This window comes from Sabethes cyaneus, chromosome 1 (assembly GCF_943734655.1).
Source record: "Sabethes cyaneus chromosome 1, idSabCyanKW18_F2, whole genome shotgun sequence".
NCBI lineage: Eukaryota > Metazoa > Arthropoda > Insecta > Diptera > Culicidae > Sabethes > Sabethes cyaneus.
Window position 1 is genome coordinate 87,275,047 of NC_071353.1, and position 17,521 is coordinate 87,292,567.

The 17,521-nt window shown below is 40.8% G+C and overlaps 1 protein-coding gene across 3 annotated transcripts in view; it reads right to left on the bottom strand.

Annotated features, from left to right (window-relative positions):
- Window positions 1–17,521, bottom strand: part of LOC128745182 (integrator complex subunit 7) — a 528,653-nt gene that overhangs the window by 365,331 nt on the left and 145,801 nt on the right. For all 3 annotated transcript variants that reach the window (XM_053842197.1, XM_053842199.1, XM_053842198.1), the window contains exons 5-6: window positions 16,105–16,677; window positions 15,840–16,048 (exon numbers count right to left, since the gene is read on the bottom strand). In XM_053842197.1, the coding sequence (XP_053698172.1) occupies window positions 15,840–16,048; window positions 16,105–16,677 (782 nt within the window). The remainder of the gene's footprint in view (window positions 1–15,839; window positions 16,049–16,104; window positions 16,678–17,521) is intronic.

Below are 17,521 nucleotides of genomic sequence, written 5' to 3' on the forward strand. Positions count from 1 at the left end.
TGTATAGGTATGCGTATAATATTGCAGTGGCGCGTTTTTCCCCAAATGGGAATTTTATCCAGAATTCCCCAACTAATTTTTGTATAGGTTTCATGTTTCGTGTAACTAAATTATTCAAAAACGTTCATTGTCTTAAATCAGTCGACTGTTCTCTTGTTTGCTCAGTTTTGGAATATGGATCTATTATCTGGGCACCATATTACCAAAATGGCATTAAGAAAATTGAAGCAATTCAACACAAATTCTTGCGGTTTGCCCTTCGCTTCCTTCCATAGAATGATCCTAATAATTTACCTTCTTATGAGAGTAGATGTCAGCTAGCTGGACGTGACCTGCTAAGCGTCCGTCGCGATGTTGCTAAGGCTACCTTTGTTGCCGATCTAATTCGCTCGGATATTGACTGCCTCGATTTGCTTAACCGTCTCAATTTCAATGTGAGGCCTCGAAATTTACGTCGTAATAATCTTCTGTTCATCCCTGGCCCTCACACAAGCTACGGCTACAATGAACCGTTAGTAAGTATACCGTCATCCGGGGATACTTGCAACACTTTTGAACTTTGACTTAGTATAACTTTCGAAGTGTACCGTTTAGATCCAAGTGTAAGTAGCCAAAACTTGAATAGTGGTCAGTACTTTTGATTTATGATTATGAGAAAAATTATCAACTAAATGAGCCTGTAGAATGAACCGAAAATAGGGGTGTTGCAAGTTACCCAGTAAACGGGGTTACTTGCAACACTTTTCTGATTTTGCGTTTCTTGTGGTTTTAAATTTGATTTCAAACCGCGAATAAGTATTTTTAGATATTTTGAGTATATTTCTAGTAAAACAAGCGATACTAGAGGCATGCTTTGTTTCCCAATTTTGACTATCGCTTTTTTAAAGATATTCGGTGAAAATGCAGGATGTCGGCGAACTTCAAATTGGCGTTTCAAGGCACGTGGTATATTTCACAATTTTAATTTTTCCGGAGATGGCAGTAGACAAAATAACATCGTACAGATGCAAACATACTGTTTACATACTGTCTATTACTATAATTATCTATTTTACAAGTGCTGCAAGCCGCACCATATTGGAAGTAACAACGCGAATTCATCGTTACTTCCCCAAGTTCAAAATATAAATAAAGCTCAAAGTTGCTACTTGTTAGCTTATATGATGCACTAATTGTGTACAGGAACCAAACGATAAAAAATAATTTCATGTCAATGCACTGACGCAACTTTGCGCATCCATTTTTCCTACTCTGAAAGTAAAATTACTTTCCAATTGTATAAAAACAAGCAAATCAGTGAAATAATGGATTAAACTTAACTAAACAATAGGTAAATGTCCCGTTGTTAAAACGCCATTGACTACAAATGGTTATGTTAACAAACGAATGCGTTAGAGCTGTGTTGCAAGTGTTGCAAGTAACCCCGGTGTTGCAAGTATCGCCGGATGACGGTATGTCGCGTGTTTAACCTTTGTAAAGAAGAATTCGATTTAAATGTCTCTCGTGCTACGTGAAAGAAGAAATTTCGTCTTGTTATATCTGCCTCATAAGTATTTAATCAGTGTGTATAAATTAGGTGTATTGTTTGTGTATTAGCGCATAGGATAGTATATATATATAAGCAATGTTGTATTGTAGGATGTCATGTTATCTGTTGTACAATTAAAAGATGAGAGGTTTTGTGCCCACGGGAGAAGATACAACGACATAGAGTATCACTCTCGAGGGCTTTTCCCTACTCCACAGAAGATAAACAGAAATAAACAGTATGCTTGGTGACACTCTTGGTTGTAGGGTAGGTAGGGGTGATTCTGACCTCTGATGTGATTTTATTTTTTTTTCTCTCGAAAAGTAGCAGTTTGTCTGATTCCTCCCTCACCAAACTCCACTCGTTCGTTATCTAGTTGTACCATAACTAACGTTAACATATTGTGCTTTGCTTCGACAGTGTCGTAAACAAATCATCTACCTAAGTTTATTGCTGACGTTAGTTTGCCCTCTGATGTTTTAATATTTTTACAGTTTTGCCCCAGTCTTGAGAAACAAAAAGTGGAAAGTTGTTTTCAAGACACCGCAAGTTTTACGTAGGACAACGCAACGTTAATGTAATAAGTGCTGGTACACTCAAAAAAATCGGCACGTTAAGTTTACGTGAAAACATAAGTAATTCTCATCCATCACATTTTTCATGTTACATTTACGTGAATTATTGGTAACTCGCACTCACAGTTTACGTGCGATCCCGGTAGATTTTATCAACGTTCCCATTAACTAGTACATGAAGTTCATGTAAGTTGCTGTACAGAAGTTTACATAATTTTTCACGTGGATACGATGTGTCGATTTTTTTGAGTGCAGACGATCACGAGAATCGCTAACTTCACGTCCCTGGATAATTTCAAGGATTTGAGAGGAGGAAAAAATCAGAGAGGTTGAGTACAAGACATGACCGCATATAGGTGACGCAGGACTACGTAAGTCTATTTGATTTGATGATATCGAAAAATTGTTATGTTAAAATAGTTTGATTGTGCTGCAGGTTGGAAAATCTAAATTTTTGCAAGTCGATAATTGTTTACAGCGTTTTATTCATTATCATGATATATACTACTAAATACTAAATAAGTTAAAATTGTTTGCAAAATGTTTTGTACCTTACTGCCTTATACTGAGTTGACAGTCAAATAAACATTAGCATCACTACGGATCCCTCTTGCCTTGTCTTGTCCATCATTTTCGAAAGAAAATAATCTAAATTTAATGCTTGACTATGGAAACTGTGTAAAGAATTGCCAGCAACTAACTGATGCAAAGCAGCAAATGCAACGTTTAAAACTATTTTCGGATAAGAGAGTTGCTGATTTTCCTCGCTTTGAGAATTCTGTGTCACGTCACATGCACAAATGCCAGACAACAGTTTGGAACACATTCTTGCAGTGCCTACACAGAGAACAGACTACCAGGTAATTGACAAAATTTCGGCGTAGGGAACAGCTGCGATGGCCCTTTTGATCGTCTAATCGCTGCTATCACAATCCTGGTCACGGCACCAGATGTTGTGACCGATTGTGATTGATGTCGCAGCTATACCGAATCCGAATACTCGTTGTGTTCCGATATTGAAGAATTATGTGTTCGAGCATTTACTGAATATGAACCAAATCCTCGTGATATGATGGACCCAAAACTACTCTCTCACTAACTGAGCTACTACTCACTGAGTTATTATGCCCGCTGGCACTCCTGCAGCAAAATAAACTACCGTATAACAGTGCTGATCCATCACATGATTTCGAGGAAAGCGCGTTTAAAGTATTGCACAGCTATGCACTTCCCCTTCAGACGATCCCACAGTTTTGCCTTTCTACTATATGAAAATATAGTATAAAGGTATAGGAATCACTCGAAAAACCGAAAATCGAAAGAAAGCCTAGTGGGACGAATGTCATATACCATTCGACTCAGCTTCGAAAACTGAGCATTTTCTGTGTGTGTGTATGTGTGTGTGTGTGTGTGTGTGGAACGCTTTTGATTGAGCCAACATTTTTCGGAGATGGCTGGACCGATTTTAATGATCTTAGTGTCAAATGAAAGGTCTAGGTGTCCCATTGTTCGCTATTTAATTTCATACCGATCGGACTTTTAGTTCAAAAGTTATGTATAAAAATATGAAAAATGGTTGGTTGGTTAGGTGGCTTGCCGTCCTAAGACAAAGCCTGTTGAACAAAATTTCTCCATGTAACTCGGTTGAGGGCTACCGCTCTCCAATTCCTCGGACACCGAGTACTCTCCGTCAGATCTCGCTCCACCTGGTCTAACCATCTTGCTCGCTGCGCTCCTGGTCGTCTTGATCCTACCGGATTTGAGGCGAACACCATCTTTGCAGGGTAGTTGTCCGGCATTCTTGCAACATGCCCTGCCCATCGTATCCGTCCAGCTTTAGCCACCTTCTGGATACTGGGTTCGTCATAGAGCTGTGCGAGTTCATGGTTCATCCTACGCCTCCATACTCCGTTCTCCTGTACGCCACCGAAGATCGTTCTTAGCACTCGTCGTTCGAAAACTCCGAGCACTCGCAGGTCCTCCTCGAGCATTGTCTATGTTTCATGCCCGTAGAGAACAACCGGTCTAATAAGCGTCTTGTACAGGGTGCACTTTGTACGGGGACTTAGTCTGCTCGACCGCAATTGCTTGTGGAGCCCATAGTAAGCACGACTTCCGCTGATAATACGCCTCCGAATCTCACGGCTGGTATCATTGTCCGCCGTTACCAGTGAGCCAAGGTAGACAAATTCATCGACTACCTCAAACTCATCGCCGTCGATCAATATACTACTGCCCAAGCGGTGTCGTTCGGCCTCGGTTCCGCTGGCCAGCATGTACTTTGTTTTAGACGTATTTACCTTTAACCCAATCTTTTCTGCTTCGCGCTTTAGTCTGGTGTACTGTTCAGCCACCGCCACAGATGTTCTGCCGATAATATCCATGTCATCGGCAAAGCAGACGAATTGACTAGATTTGTTGAATATCGTGCCCCGCGTGTTGATATCCGCTCGGTTCATAACACCTTGTAGCGCTATGTTGAACAGCAGGCATGAAAGACCATCACCTTGACGAAGCCCTCTGTGTGATTCGAATGAACTTGACAATCCACCCGAAATCCGAACACAGCACTGCGTACCATCCATCGTAGATTTAATCAGTTTGATGAGCTTCCTGGGGAAGCTGTTTTCGTCCATGATTTTCCATAGCTCTTTCCGGTCGATGGTATCATATGCGGCTTTGAAGTCAACGAATAAATGATGCGTGGGAACTCTGTATTCACGGCCCTTTTGGAGGATTTGCCGCAGTGTAAATATTTGATCCGTTGTAGACCGACCTTCGACGAAGCCGGCTTGATAAGTTCCCACAAATCTATTCGCAATTGGTGATAGACGGCGGAAAATGATTTGGGACAGCACTTTATAAGCGGCATTGAGAACGGTGATCGCTCGATAGTTCTCACAGTCCAACTTGTCGCCCTTTTTGTAGATCGGGCAGATAACCCCATCTTTCCACTCCTCCGGTAGCTGTTCCGTATCCCAAATTCTAACAATTAGTCGGTGTAGACAAACGGCCAGCTTTTCTGGTCCCATTTTAATAAGCTCCGCTCCGATGCCATCTTTTCCAGCTGACTTGTTGTTCTTTAGCTGCATGATGGCCTCCTTAACTTCGCCTATCGTTGCGGCTGGCACCTCTTCCCCGTTTGCTGCACCGTCGAAATCGCTTTCCCCGCCGCCATGGTTTTCCGCCTGGGCGCCATTCAGGTGTTCGTCGAAGTGCTGCTTCCACCTATCCGTCACCTCACGATCGTCCGTCAGAATACTGCCAGTCTTATCCCGACACATTTCGGCTCGCGGCACAAAGCCTTTGCGGGATCCGTTCAGTTTCTGGTAGAACTTCCGCGTTTCCTGAGAACGATGCAGCCGCTCCAACTCCGCATATTCCTGCTCTTCCAGGTTGCGCTTTTTTTTCCCGAAAGATTTGGTTTCGCTGCATCTTCTTCTGTTTGTGTCTTTCCACGTTCTGACGTGTGGCACTGCGCATCTTGGCCGCCCGCGCAGCGTTCTCCTCATCCATCACCCTCCTACATTCATCGTCAAACCAATCGTTCCGCTGATTCCGGGCCACATGCCCGATGGAGCTCTCCGCTACACTGCTGATGGCTGTTTTGATAGTGTTCCAACAGTCCTCGAGAGGGGCTTCGTCCAGCTCGTCCTCTTCCGGCAGTGCAGCTTCGAGTGAATGCGCGTAGTTTGCGGCGACGTCTGGCTGCTTCAGCCGCGCGAGATCTAACCGTGGCTGGCGTCGGTACCGAATGTTGTTCACAACGGAGAGTCTTGGGCGCATCTTAACCATCACTAGGTAGTGGTCCGAGTCAACGTTAGCGCTTCGATAGGATCTGACGTCGATAATGTCTGAGAAGTGCCGACTGTCGATCAAAACGTGGTCGATCTGTGATTCTGTCTGATTTGGTGACCTCCAGGTGTACTTATGGTGGATTCTGTGCTGGAAAAAGGTACTACGTACGGCCATATTCTTGGAGGCGGCAAAGTCGATAAGTCTTAGGCCCATTTCATTGGTTCGCTGGTGTGCACTGAACCTTCCAATCACCGGTTTGTATTCCTCCTCCTGGCCGACCTGAGCATTGAAATCCCCGATGACGATCTTGATATCATGTTTTGGGCAGCGGTCGTATTCACTCTCCAACTGCGCGTAGAATTCATCCTTGTCGTCATCGGTACTTCTGAGGTGAGGGCTGTGCACGTTGATGATGCTTATGTTGAAGAATCGGCCCTTGATTCTCAACCTGCACATTCGAGGATTGATTGGCCACCACCCAATCACCCGTTTCCGCATCTCGCCCATCACTATGAAAGCTGTACCCAGCTCGTGTGTGTTGCCGCAGCTCTGGTAGATGGTATGTCCATCTCTGAACGTACGTACCGTTGAGCTCTTCCAGCACACCTCCTGCAGCGCTACGACGTCGAACTTGCGGCTCTTCAATACGTCGGAGAGCACTCGAGTGCTCCCTTGGAAGTTGAGAGATCGGCAGTTCCACGTCCCGAGTTTCCAATCCATAGTCCTTTTTCGTCGCGTGGGTCTATTCCGATTGTTCCAGTAAGAATATATTTGTTCTTCGTTCCATGCTTTAATATTTTTCGTGGTGACGGCTTGCAAAGCCTGCTACACCAACCCCCTGTTTCGCCGGAGGGCCAACGAAGCTCGAAAGAGCCCTCCTTTCCTGTCAGCATACGACCCTGGCTTCCACCGGGGTTGGTTACCCGATCTCCACTAAAGTTGCTCGTATCCCGGCTGGTACCACGAGGCGGTAGGAATAGGAGTTGCTGAATAAGAGGCTATGAACCACTGTAGGGTCTATTTTATGCCTACACGTGCACAAGGCACCGACGGTACGCATTATTCAGCCGTTTACCAGCCAAAAAATAATGAAATAATGAAAAATATGGGACTTCATTATCTCATAGGTCCCTTAACCGATTTGAATAAAATTGATTGCATATGAAAAGGGAGTCTTTTAAAACCTTAACTTCAAAATTTCATGACGAATGGGCTTGTGGTTTGAAAGTTACATAAAGAAATGTGAAAAAAATGTATTTAAAACTGCTTTTTGTTGCTTATAAGCATTAATTCAATAGGAAACATCCTACAATTTATTATCATTTGAAAGTTACTGTTGAGATCTATAAAACGAAACCAAGTTACTGAAAATCGGACGATTGATTCAAAAGTTATTCAAACTTTAACACTTCAGCGCCGTATATTAAACCGTTAAAATGTATAAAATCGAAATAAATTCAGGGTGTCGACTCAAATCCAAAAATAAAATTCCCTGACTTTCCCTGATTTTCCCTGATGCTTCAAATATTTTTCCCTGACCCTCAAAACTCGAATATCAAGCTTATTTGGGTGATTTCTGGCTTAAGTTTTTAATCCTTTAGCATGGCTTATGCGAGCTGCTGAAAACTAAAGCTAGATTTCTTCATGCTTTACGAACACATATCAAAGATTCTTAACCTATTTCTTACCAACGTTTCGAAAACGCCCTCTTCTATCGAGTATCGAGGGACAGTTATGTTTGAGGTATCAACTTGAATCCAAAGAAACAAAGATTGAGAAATAATCTAATCGACCTGTTTTTGCACAAAGCTTAGATGTTACATACAAAAAAAATTAGAGCCGTGTAAACATAACAAATCTTGCTAATTTTCAGTCAGCTCAAACTAGTAACTTTACCGCTGGAAGGTGGACACATGTCTGCGAGTTTTCAGTTAAACTAAAACAAAACTTTCCTGGAAGTTCCAGCTTGTTATCTTTGCTGCAAAAAGCATGGGGTTAAGGAGATGATTCCCCAAAGATCTTTGGTACAAAAATGTGCGTTTTGCTGGCTTCGAGGTACGGCAAAACTTTAGCCAGATATATTATTGGAAAATGTCCAAATGGCAAATATTTTAACCCTCAATGGTGGACAGTTAAGACTAAAGCTGTGTGTCATGATTTCGGATTGCAACTATCGAGGCTTGAAAGCAACATTGACTCGAAGGTAGTTCGGTGGCCGGCCGTTCGGTCCGATGACCGTATATGGGTGTTGAGAATTAAGGCAAATTCTTCAACTACAGCTTAATCAACGTATAGTCACCAACAAATCATAAATTCGATGGTACTAGGGATGAATTGAACCGCCCAGTTAGCTTCGAGGTACGATGCTGTTCTAACAAGCCAGTTGTGTTCGAATCTCGGCTAGCTGGTTTTTGTTAGACGGAATCAGTAGGATCGTTGCACTGACCCCGTAATTTTCCTGTACTCTAACAGTAGGCTGCGAAGTCTGTCGATAAAGAAGGATAATGTCTAGTGACGGTTAATGCTCAAGACTTTGCTTTGCTTTGCTAGGGACGAATTCTATGACAGGTTCGAAATGATTTATGGGGTGCGCACGACTTGAAAATTCAAGACTCTAGCTCCCAGATCGATCGTGTTTAACGGTCAAAACTTTTTGGAAGTCACAATATACAGTCTTTTCTTAGTGACTTTGACCACTATCTCGACGTAAGATCCACGCAAGGTTATCGAAATCGGCGAAGGCTCGCACTGAGAGGATGTTGCATTTCAACATCTAGCGGTTTACGGCATATGACGTTGCAGTGGAGTACACCAGAAAGCTTGATCAACGAATCGCAGAACAGCAGGACGAAAGGGAATAAGACGTAAGTAGGCTGTGGAGGATCCGCCATAGCGCCAACAACTACGAGGGAAGTGATAGGCACGACGTGGGGAAGACAATCACCCTTATTCCGCGAGTCACGTGACTCAATACGACAATTGTCACTCGCCGTGACTCGCCACGGCGAGTCGAATTGAGTGCTGTCACCTAGGTGACAACCGTGTCACCTAGGTAACAACCCCGTGTCACCTAAGTGACAAACCGTGTCACCCAGGCGACAATTGTCACCTCATTCGCGATGACTCCAAATTAGTTACGTCACTCGTCTCGCAGAATAAGGGTGAGTGTAACAGCTTGTTTGATGTCGAATGCCAGAAAATGACAAATGAGAAGAACTAGGCCAAGAGTCGCATGCTCACTGCGGATCACGTCAGAACAGAGAAACATGTAAGCTTTCTGCGTATTACGTAACCAGCTGAACCAGTCCCGAAGGTTGCCAACTCGCATAAACGCAAATTTTACAGAACGTTAATGCTCCCGGTAACCGTTAACGGATATGAATCATGGACACTGAAGGAAGATGATCAATGCTTGGGACTTCTGAGTGTAAAATTCTGCAATTGGTGAAAACGCTGTAGATCGCGTGTAAATAACAGTATGTATCCCGCTTTGTGCTCTTGATGTCTGCACCGTGAAGTGCGTGAGACCTGCCATTGCCGATTTCGAGCACTACAGCGAGTGAAGTCTGACAATTGTACGGCGCAAAACAAATAAAAAATTTACGGCAAACTGAAAGATAATCGAATCGCCACTAGACATGTAATAAGTTTTAATTCAACCGATCAATCTGCGTATATTTTCCACGAAAATTGATTTGATTCGAAAGTTGGCCGGGTAAACAAAATTTCCCTGATTGAATTTCGAAATTCCCTGATATTCCCTGATTTCCCTGATCCAAAAATGAATTCCCTGATATTCCCTGATTTTCCAGGTTTTTCCAGGAAATCGACACCCTGAAATTAATCAAGGGTCGATGTATGTGCTGTATGTGTATTCAATGTATGTGCTATGTATGTGTATGTATGTATGCATGCGTGTATGTGTGTATGTATGTATATGTAATTTGCAATTTTAAAATTTGCATAGAAATACAAGAAGAGTGAGAAACATTTCAATTGTCATTTTCTTTACTTGCTGTTACTCGCAATCGGACGAGCAAAGCAAAAAGCGAAGAAAAGTATTTGATTTAATCATATAGGTATAGTGGTGTATAGTATTTAAAATACTAATGAGTTTATTTTCTCAAATAAATTTATGCCAATTTCAAACAAATTTTGCGCATCAATAGATGCTTTTCCAATCAATAGATGCTAGAGCTTAGAAATTTTATATGAAAAAGAGGAAGAAATACTAATAATTCTGTACAATTTGTTTACGCTAGTGACACTTTAAAAGATAATATCAAATGTCATGTATCATGTTTTAATACATAAATTAATATGGGTCCACTCATATCAGGAAAAATAACAAGCGCCGAAAATTATGTCGATCATATCGCCAACCTCAAGCATGTTTATGGCGCTGCTTTTGTTTCTTTGATCTCATCATTTCCTAAAACATCTAAAGGGCAATATCATATAAACGATACGATCAAACTAATGATTATTTTTAGTATCGATTTTCATGCAAAAATAATTAACTGAAAGAGCGCCAACTAAGAAAAAGTCCAATTTCACTTTTTCGTTTTTCATATCTAATGCTCTACTCAGTTATTTTTTCAGATTCAGATATTACCTTTTTTTTTCAGATATAAGAATTTTAAATAATAAGGAACGGCACAGGTGGGCACCGCTAATCAGCTAACCGCTAACATTTTAGCTAGCGAGTAGCACGTTCGCTAGGTTTTAAATGTGTTAGCGCTTCTATTACCTTCCGATAAACATAAGTACTACTAAATAAACTACCAGCCACTAATTTTTGAAAATAATTTTTGGAAATAGTTCAACTAGCCATGAATGAACTATATTTGCTCGCGTCGCGAACAGCAGCGAGCAATTTTATCAATTTGTAAAAAACCGCACACTTATTTTTGTTATTATTTTCAAAAATTAGCGGCTAGTAGTTTATTTAGTGGCACTTTAACTTCTCGAAAGCTAATGAAAGCGCTAACAGATTTCAAACCTAGCGAACGCACTACTTGCTGGCTAAAAGGTTAGCGGTTAGCTGATTAGCGGTGCCCATCTCTGAGGAACGGATATTTAAAAATATAGTCAAGTTAATTATAGATGTTCCTAGGAAATTAAAAAATAATTATTGCGGCAGTAGAAAGGCTAGGTCACACCGCTAGGTGGATTAATTCGGGTTTTTATTGTAAATTTTCAACGATACCACGCATCGAAAAATTCTTTGGGCTCAACATTTCTGAAGGCCTCCTAAAAACAAAGGAGTTTCTCGACTTTCCAGTGTAGTGTCCCCTCCTAGATATCAATTCTACCCAAAACTTTACACACGATTTTTTGATTATATTCAAATATTCTACAAATTTATTCAGTATATTATATTGATGATAACCATAGTCTTATCAAAAAGTCTGTTCCGAAGACGTATCGAATTCTATCTCAAATGACAAATGAGATGGTATAACAAAGATTCCTTCCACCAACAGGTGTATTAAATCGGGTTTATCTATAAGTGAATGATAATAAAAAGGTTTGACAAAGCGGGTCTTTCCTTTTTAAAAAGGAGGTACTACCACTAATCGTGAGAGCATCAATCGGCACCAAATTTAAGATTTTTGCTTTCTGACCTGATCCGACAAAATTTGGTTCAAATCCGTGAAGCTCGATTACACGGTTATCGGATACTTTCCATAAGTTGACTTTAATAGAAAATTTTTAGTTTTCACATTTGAATAACTTGAGAACGCCTGGCCTTAGAAACAGTGGTTTTTACAATTAATGGAGGGACGGTAGATGAAAGTAATGAAATTTTTTTTTGGGAAGTAGGGGAAAGAGTGGAAAGGAAGGGGGGGGTAATAGGTAGCTACGCTTAACAAGTTGTCGTGACTTCCTTCTTTTGTCCAATGCTGGAAGGTGCATGGGTCGAACCAAGCTATAATTAGAGATTATAACCGGATTTGAACCCACAACACCTGCCAGGGCGTATGGCTCGCTGGTACCCGTGTACCTTTGAACCATAGAGACGCTGGACAGACCGCAGAAGACCGCGCAACCCCCCTTATTAATATAGAGACCTATCTGGTTTTTGGGTTATTTTTAGACACACAGATTGTGCCTCTTCCTCCGTCAACTGTAGAAACCACCGACCGAGAAGTTTTGATCTAACTTAGTTTTATTTTCAGGACGACGACACTATGTAGGCCCTTACGACGTGCAAAGTGCTGCGTGTGACGTGTGTACTGACACGAGGTCTTCAAATATCGGAACTTTTGCACTTAATTGGTTGAAAATGATTCAAAAATAAGAATTACACTTTTGATACCTCGAAATAGTGGACCCCTCGTTCGCCAAGGGGCCTAACAGTTTAAAAAAAGTTGATTTTTGAGCAAACCTTGAGATCTATATCATGTGATATTTCATAAATTTGCCATGAAACAACTAACAAATGGCTCGGTTCTGTAAAGAACAGGGCTTTCAAATGGAGCAAAAAAAATTTTGGCCGCCATCTTGGATTTGGTCGCCATATTGGATTTTATCAAAAAATGGCCGTTTTCATCATGAGCCCCCCAACCGATTTTCATTTTAAGAAACCATTGGAAAGCTGAGAAAAAATGCTATAAGAAACATTCATAAAATTAGGTCTGCAATGAAATTAACTGATTAAGACAACCAGTTGTTTGTAGCAAGGTTCACAACTTTCTGGATCGATCTGGAAACCGCTAAGCTATTAGCGCTCAATATCTTTAATTTTTCGTGACGCTCGCATTTTTCGATTTTTTAGAATTACCCCCTGTACCAGCTACCTTCCTGAAAGACGTAGTCCTACGTCAAAATTTCTACATTTATTTCTTAGATCACCCGTCCCACATGCCACATCCCACTGTGATACTAACATGTACTAAAGACAGCAGACATGTGCCGATGACAGTAAAACACTACGCACTATTCAAACAAATCGTACACAAATACATGCGCGCTAGCTTCGTAAACATTATTGTGATTTTTAGTTCGGACTATGAAAAATTTTGATGAACGGATTTTAAAACGGTACGACGAATTTAAGATATAAAGTCAGTTGCGTAATTTCAATCAAATTCTTTAGTGAATTCAAAGTGGGCACGGATCGGAAGGTAAGTGCGTTTGAGTCAAATCAGCAGCAGAGCTCTTGGATTATTGATTAAATCCACCTTAGAAATGATGAAAATTAGAGTGCCTTACTACGACGGGAATTAGAAATAAACCCTAATTAAATTTGTTCTCTATATATTCAAGCCAACAAGCCCCTTAAAAGGAATATAATTCCACTGGGGCTTGTATTATTAGCATCAAAACCAAAACTTCAGAAAAATCCGTTTTTCAACTTTGTGTGCGATTTTCTCATCTTCGTGTTTTGTAACATGGGACAAATACGCTTCCCACGGCAGTTATCTTCTTCCTAGTCAGGCTTCGTTTTGCTCGTCTTATACATACAGAGGCAGAGCAATTTGCTTCTCGCAACGATCAAGTGCTTTCATTTTCTGTTCAACCGTTTCCTCTCCCTCCGAACGATGCCTGAATATTGTTTTCTCTTACGACCACTCATCTTGCGCAGAAGGAGCACAATGACAAGCAGAGCTAATCCTTTCGTCGCGCACTGGAGACACGAGACTATTATTGCTCCGTGTCCCAAAGAGAATATGCTACATGCAATTATATGGACTGGAACGATTTGCTCAGTGAACTTGAGAGCATGCGTTCGGTAGCGCTCCGACAGAAAAAGAAAGATGAAACCAAACTGATGCTCACTCGGCGGCAAAGCAAAGCAACAAAGTACAGCAAAAGCAACAAAAAACTCGTCGCATCGGAGAAGGTAACATCCGACTGAGAAAAAGCAAATCGTTTCGTCTTCTGCGCTTTGGCTATAAAACGCCGAGAATTGAGATTTTTTGCAGGGCACGGCAGAAGCCTGTTCCTAGTTTGATAAGCATACCTTCAATGTATTAGTGAGAACAAGATAATATTCGATACAGCAATCTATACCTATAAAAATGGATTTCTGTCTGTCTGCCCGTATGTTCCTTATAGAATGGAAAACTACTGAACCGATCGGCGTGAAAATTTGCGTATAGGGGTTTTTGGGGCCAGGGAATGTTCTTATGATGGTTAGAGACCCCTCCCCCCGCTAAGAGGGGGAGCTCCCATACAAATAAAACACAAATTTCTGCATAACTCGAGAACTAATCAAGCAAATGGAACAAAATCTTACATGTGGTTGTTTTCGGAGACAAGAATTTTTTCTATGGTGACTTGAGACCCCTCCCCAGTTTAGGAGGGGGGGGGGGCTCCTATACAAATGAAATACAAATTTTCTCATAACTCGAGAACTAATCAAGCTAATGGAACAAAATTTAGCGTGTGGGTGTTTTCGTAGGCATGAATTTTTTCTATGATGAATTAGAACCTCTTACCTTTTTAGGAGGGGGGGTTCCCATGCAAATGAAATACAAATTTCCTCATAACTCGAGAACTAATGAAGTAAATGGAACCAAATTTAGCATGTGGGTGTTTTTGTAGGCAATTTTTTTCTATGGTGAATTGAAACCCCTCCCCTCTTTAGGAGGAGAATAATGACCCTTCTCCCTTTTAAGAGGGGGGGCTTCCATACAAATGAAATACAAATTTCCTCATAACTCGAGAACTAATCAAGCAAATGGTACCAAATTTGACATGTGGGTGTTTTTGGAGACAGGAATTTTTGATATGGTGAATTGAAACCTCTCCCTACTTTAGGAGGGGGGGGGGGGGGCTCCTATACAAATGAAATACAAATTACAACTCGAGTATTAATTAATCAAAATGGGGGTCAGTCCTGGCATAGTGGTTAGCATTCACGCTTCTTACGCCGAGGACCCGCGTTCAAATCTCAACCCCGCAGAAGTCACGAATGACCCAAGCTGTTAAAGCGACTATAAAAAAAATTAATCATATGGAACCATATTTGGCATGTGGGTGTTTTTGGAGACAAGAATGTTTTCTATGGAGAATTGAAACCTCTCCCCGCTTCAGGAGGGGGGGGGGGCTCCCATACAAATGAAAGACAAATTTCCTCATAACTCGAGAAGTAATCAAGCAAATGGAACCAAATTTGGAGGCAGGAATTTTTTTTAATGATGGTTTGAGACCCCTCACCCCTATGGTAGGGGGATAAGGACTCTCATACAAATAAAACCGAAATTTTTGCGTAACTTATGAACTAATCGAACTCGAGAAATTTTAGACTCTTCCTTAAAACATTAATCAATAACAAGACCACCAAAAACTATCAATACCAACATTAGATAATTCAGCGCGAGACGACCACAGGCCGCGAGTGTTGCCGCCGACCTGCCGTCGGAAACGCCGGCCACTGCGGGGGGCAGCCCTCCGTAGAGATGTCCTCTATCTTGGTTTATTTATTTTCCTAGATCTACTGACCTCTATTACTATCCTTCGGTTGGGTCACCCCTGCGAAATGGTACTTTCTACGAAAATATTTTCAGTGAAATGGTACATCCCGCGTAAGGTTTTTCGCGAAATGGTATTCTGCGAAGCGCTATATTCCGCGTTATGGTCAACCGAGAATTGGTGTTCCGCAAAATGGTATTCGGCGAAATGGTTCGTAATGATGACGAATATTTAAATGCTATTTAAATGCTAAACTTGCAAAACTCAAGATTGTGGGAAAGGTCATCCGAGATTCACGATTTATATACAACACAGTTGTGGCAATACGAAGTTTGTCGGGTCAGCTAGTGTACAACATAAAAATTCGGAAAAATCGGACTTGATGATTTTTTGGAGGAGATCATTATTGACTATCTAAATAAAGTTAAAGTAAAGAATGAAAACTTAGAGAAAAACATCGAATGCTTTCTTTAAGTGACCCATTTTACCCTTATCCTATATAAAACAGAACTTACCGCAATCCTCTAACAATAATTCAGAAATCGTTTCAGCAAAAATTAAACAAAACTCATCATCCAATTTAGCTAAATGTATACCGCATTTTAGATATACTCGAAAGTCTTTCAGGCAGGCTTCTTTGTGTAATGCCGAATTAATTAAGTATTCCAGATTTAATGTGAGGTATTCTTGAAAGCAATTCGGCGAAGAAATGTTTTCAGAGTCACTACAACAAAGAAATATTATTGTAAAAACTGCTACTCGTTTTTTCTTCTTACTTACCAATACGTAATCAAACTCGTCAAAATAGTTAACGCCTTTCCCATGATATTGTGATCCAATGTCAAACAGCGTTTACACATCTGAATTATTTGATCTTGCTCGTCATTCAACATAGTTGAACAGGTTGTGGGACAACCAGTAAGTGTAATTATCACGTCTAATGTCATATTAGGAAAACTACATTTTAGAGCTAGTTTTAGTAACTTATTAATGGATTCGTTCGACCAAAGATATGCCCCTTTTTCGGCAAGTTTGTTTAAAGCATTTAAAACTGCAAATTGTACTCTTCTTCTCGGATCGTTCAGGTACACCAGTAATAAATCTACCTGATCTGGTATATCCACAGATGTAACATATGACAAATGTGACAATGATTGAAGAATAGCAATTACAAACTGTTCTGAAGGATATTTTGGCAATAAATTTCTACATAATGTTCTAACAAGCGCAGCTGTATTGGCATCATGATACATGTGACGAAGTACCGGAATCAGTAATATCTTCATGCTAACTGGTGTTTGTAAAGATTCGATCATTGACGCGACTTTCGAACACATCCCAACAGCAAAAGATCTGAAAAATAGTAATAAAATTTTAAAATATGGGTAAATACATAATTAAATTTATTCGCAAAATGAGCTTCGATGTGATGTGATATGAGTTATGACTGCTTGTTGTTACTTAAAATCGATGTCAAGACCACAGGTTTTAGCTTCATTAAAAGCCCATCCACTAATTCAAAACTTTAGCATGATAACCTCTAAATTAACCAGAAATTTAGCGAAAGCTAACGCTAACCGGTAAATGGGTCAGCATCGCAAATTTGGCAATGCTTTGATTTGATTTTGGTAAAAAGAAAATCCACGTTGGGGGCCGTGCACTAATTACGTAAGGCATAATGGGGGGAGGGGGTGTTCCGCGAAATCTTACAAAATCTTATTTGGGGGAGAGGGGGGTTTAATCATTTCTTACGTAAGATTTTCACACACGAAAAAATTATGAAAAATTCACATTTTCAATAGCAACCCATATTACTTGTTACTAAAAATTTCAAATAGATAAGTTTTGAAGTGTCGAAATCCTTCATACTGCAAGGAAAGGCATAGCAACCTGCTGAGTATTTTAGCCTTGCCCACTCAGGGAAACAACAGTTGGGCTACTTGTTCTTGAGCCATCTGATGTCATCGGTTTATGCTATCCAGCTTTCCACGAGCGATGAGGGTGGCTGATGGGTACAACTTTCTGAAGGGCACAGCTCGGTTTTGACATTCAATGCAGGAGCGGTCACTGCGGTTATTATGGAAACCACTACGGTTGTTTGCTGGTTGAGTGGAAAAATGTAAACATTGTTTAGTTTTCGCAGACCTGCCGAAAAGGAATTTAGTTATACGGAAGCGCAGCTTTGTAACTATTCTTT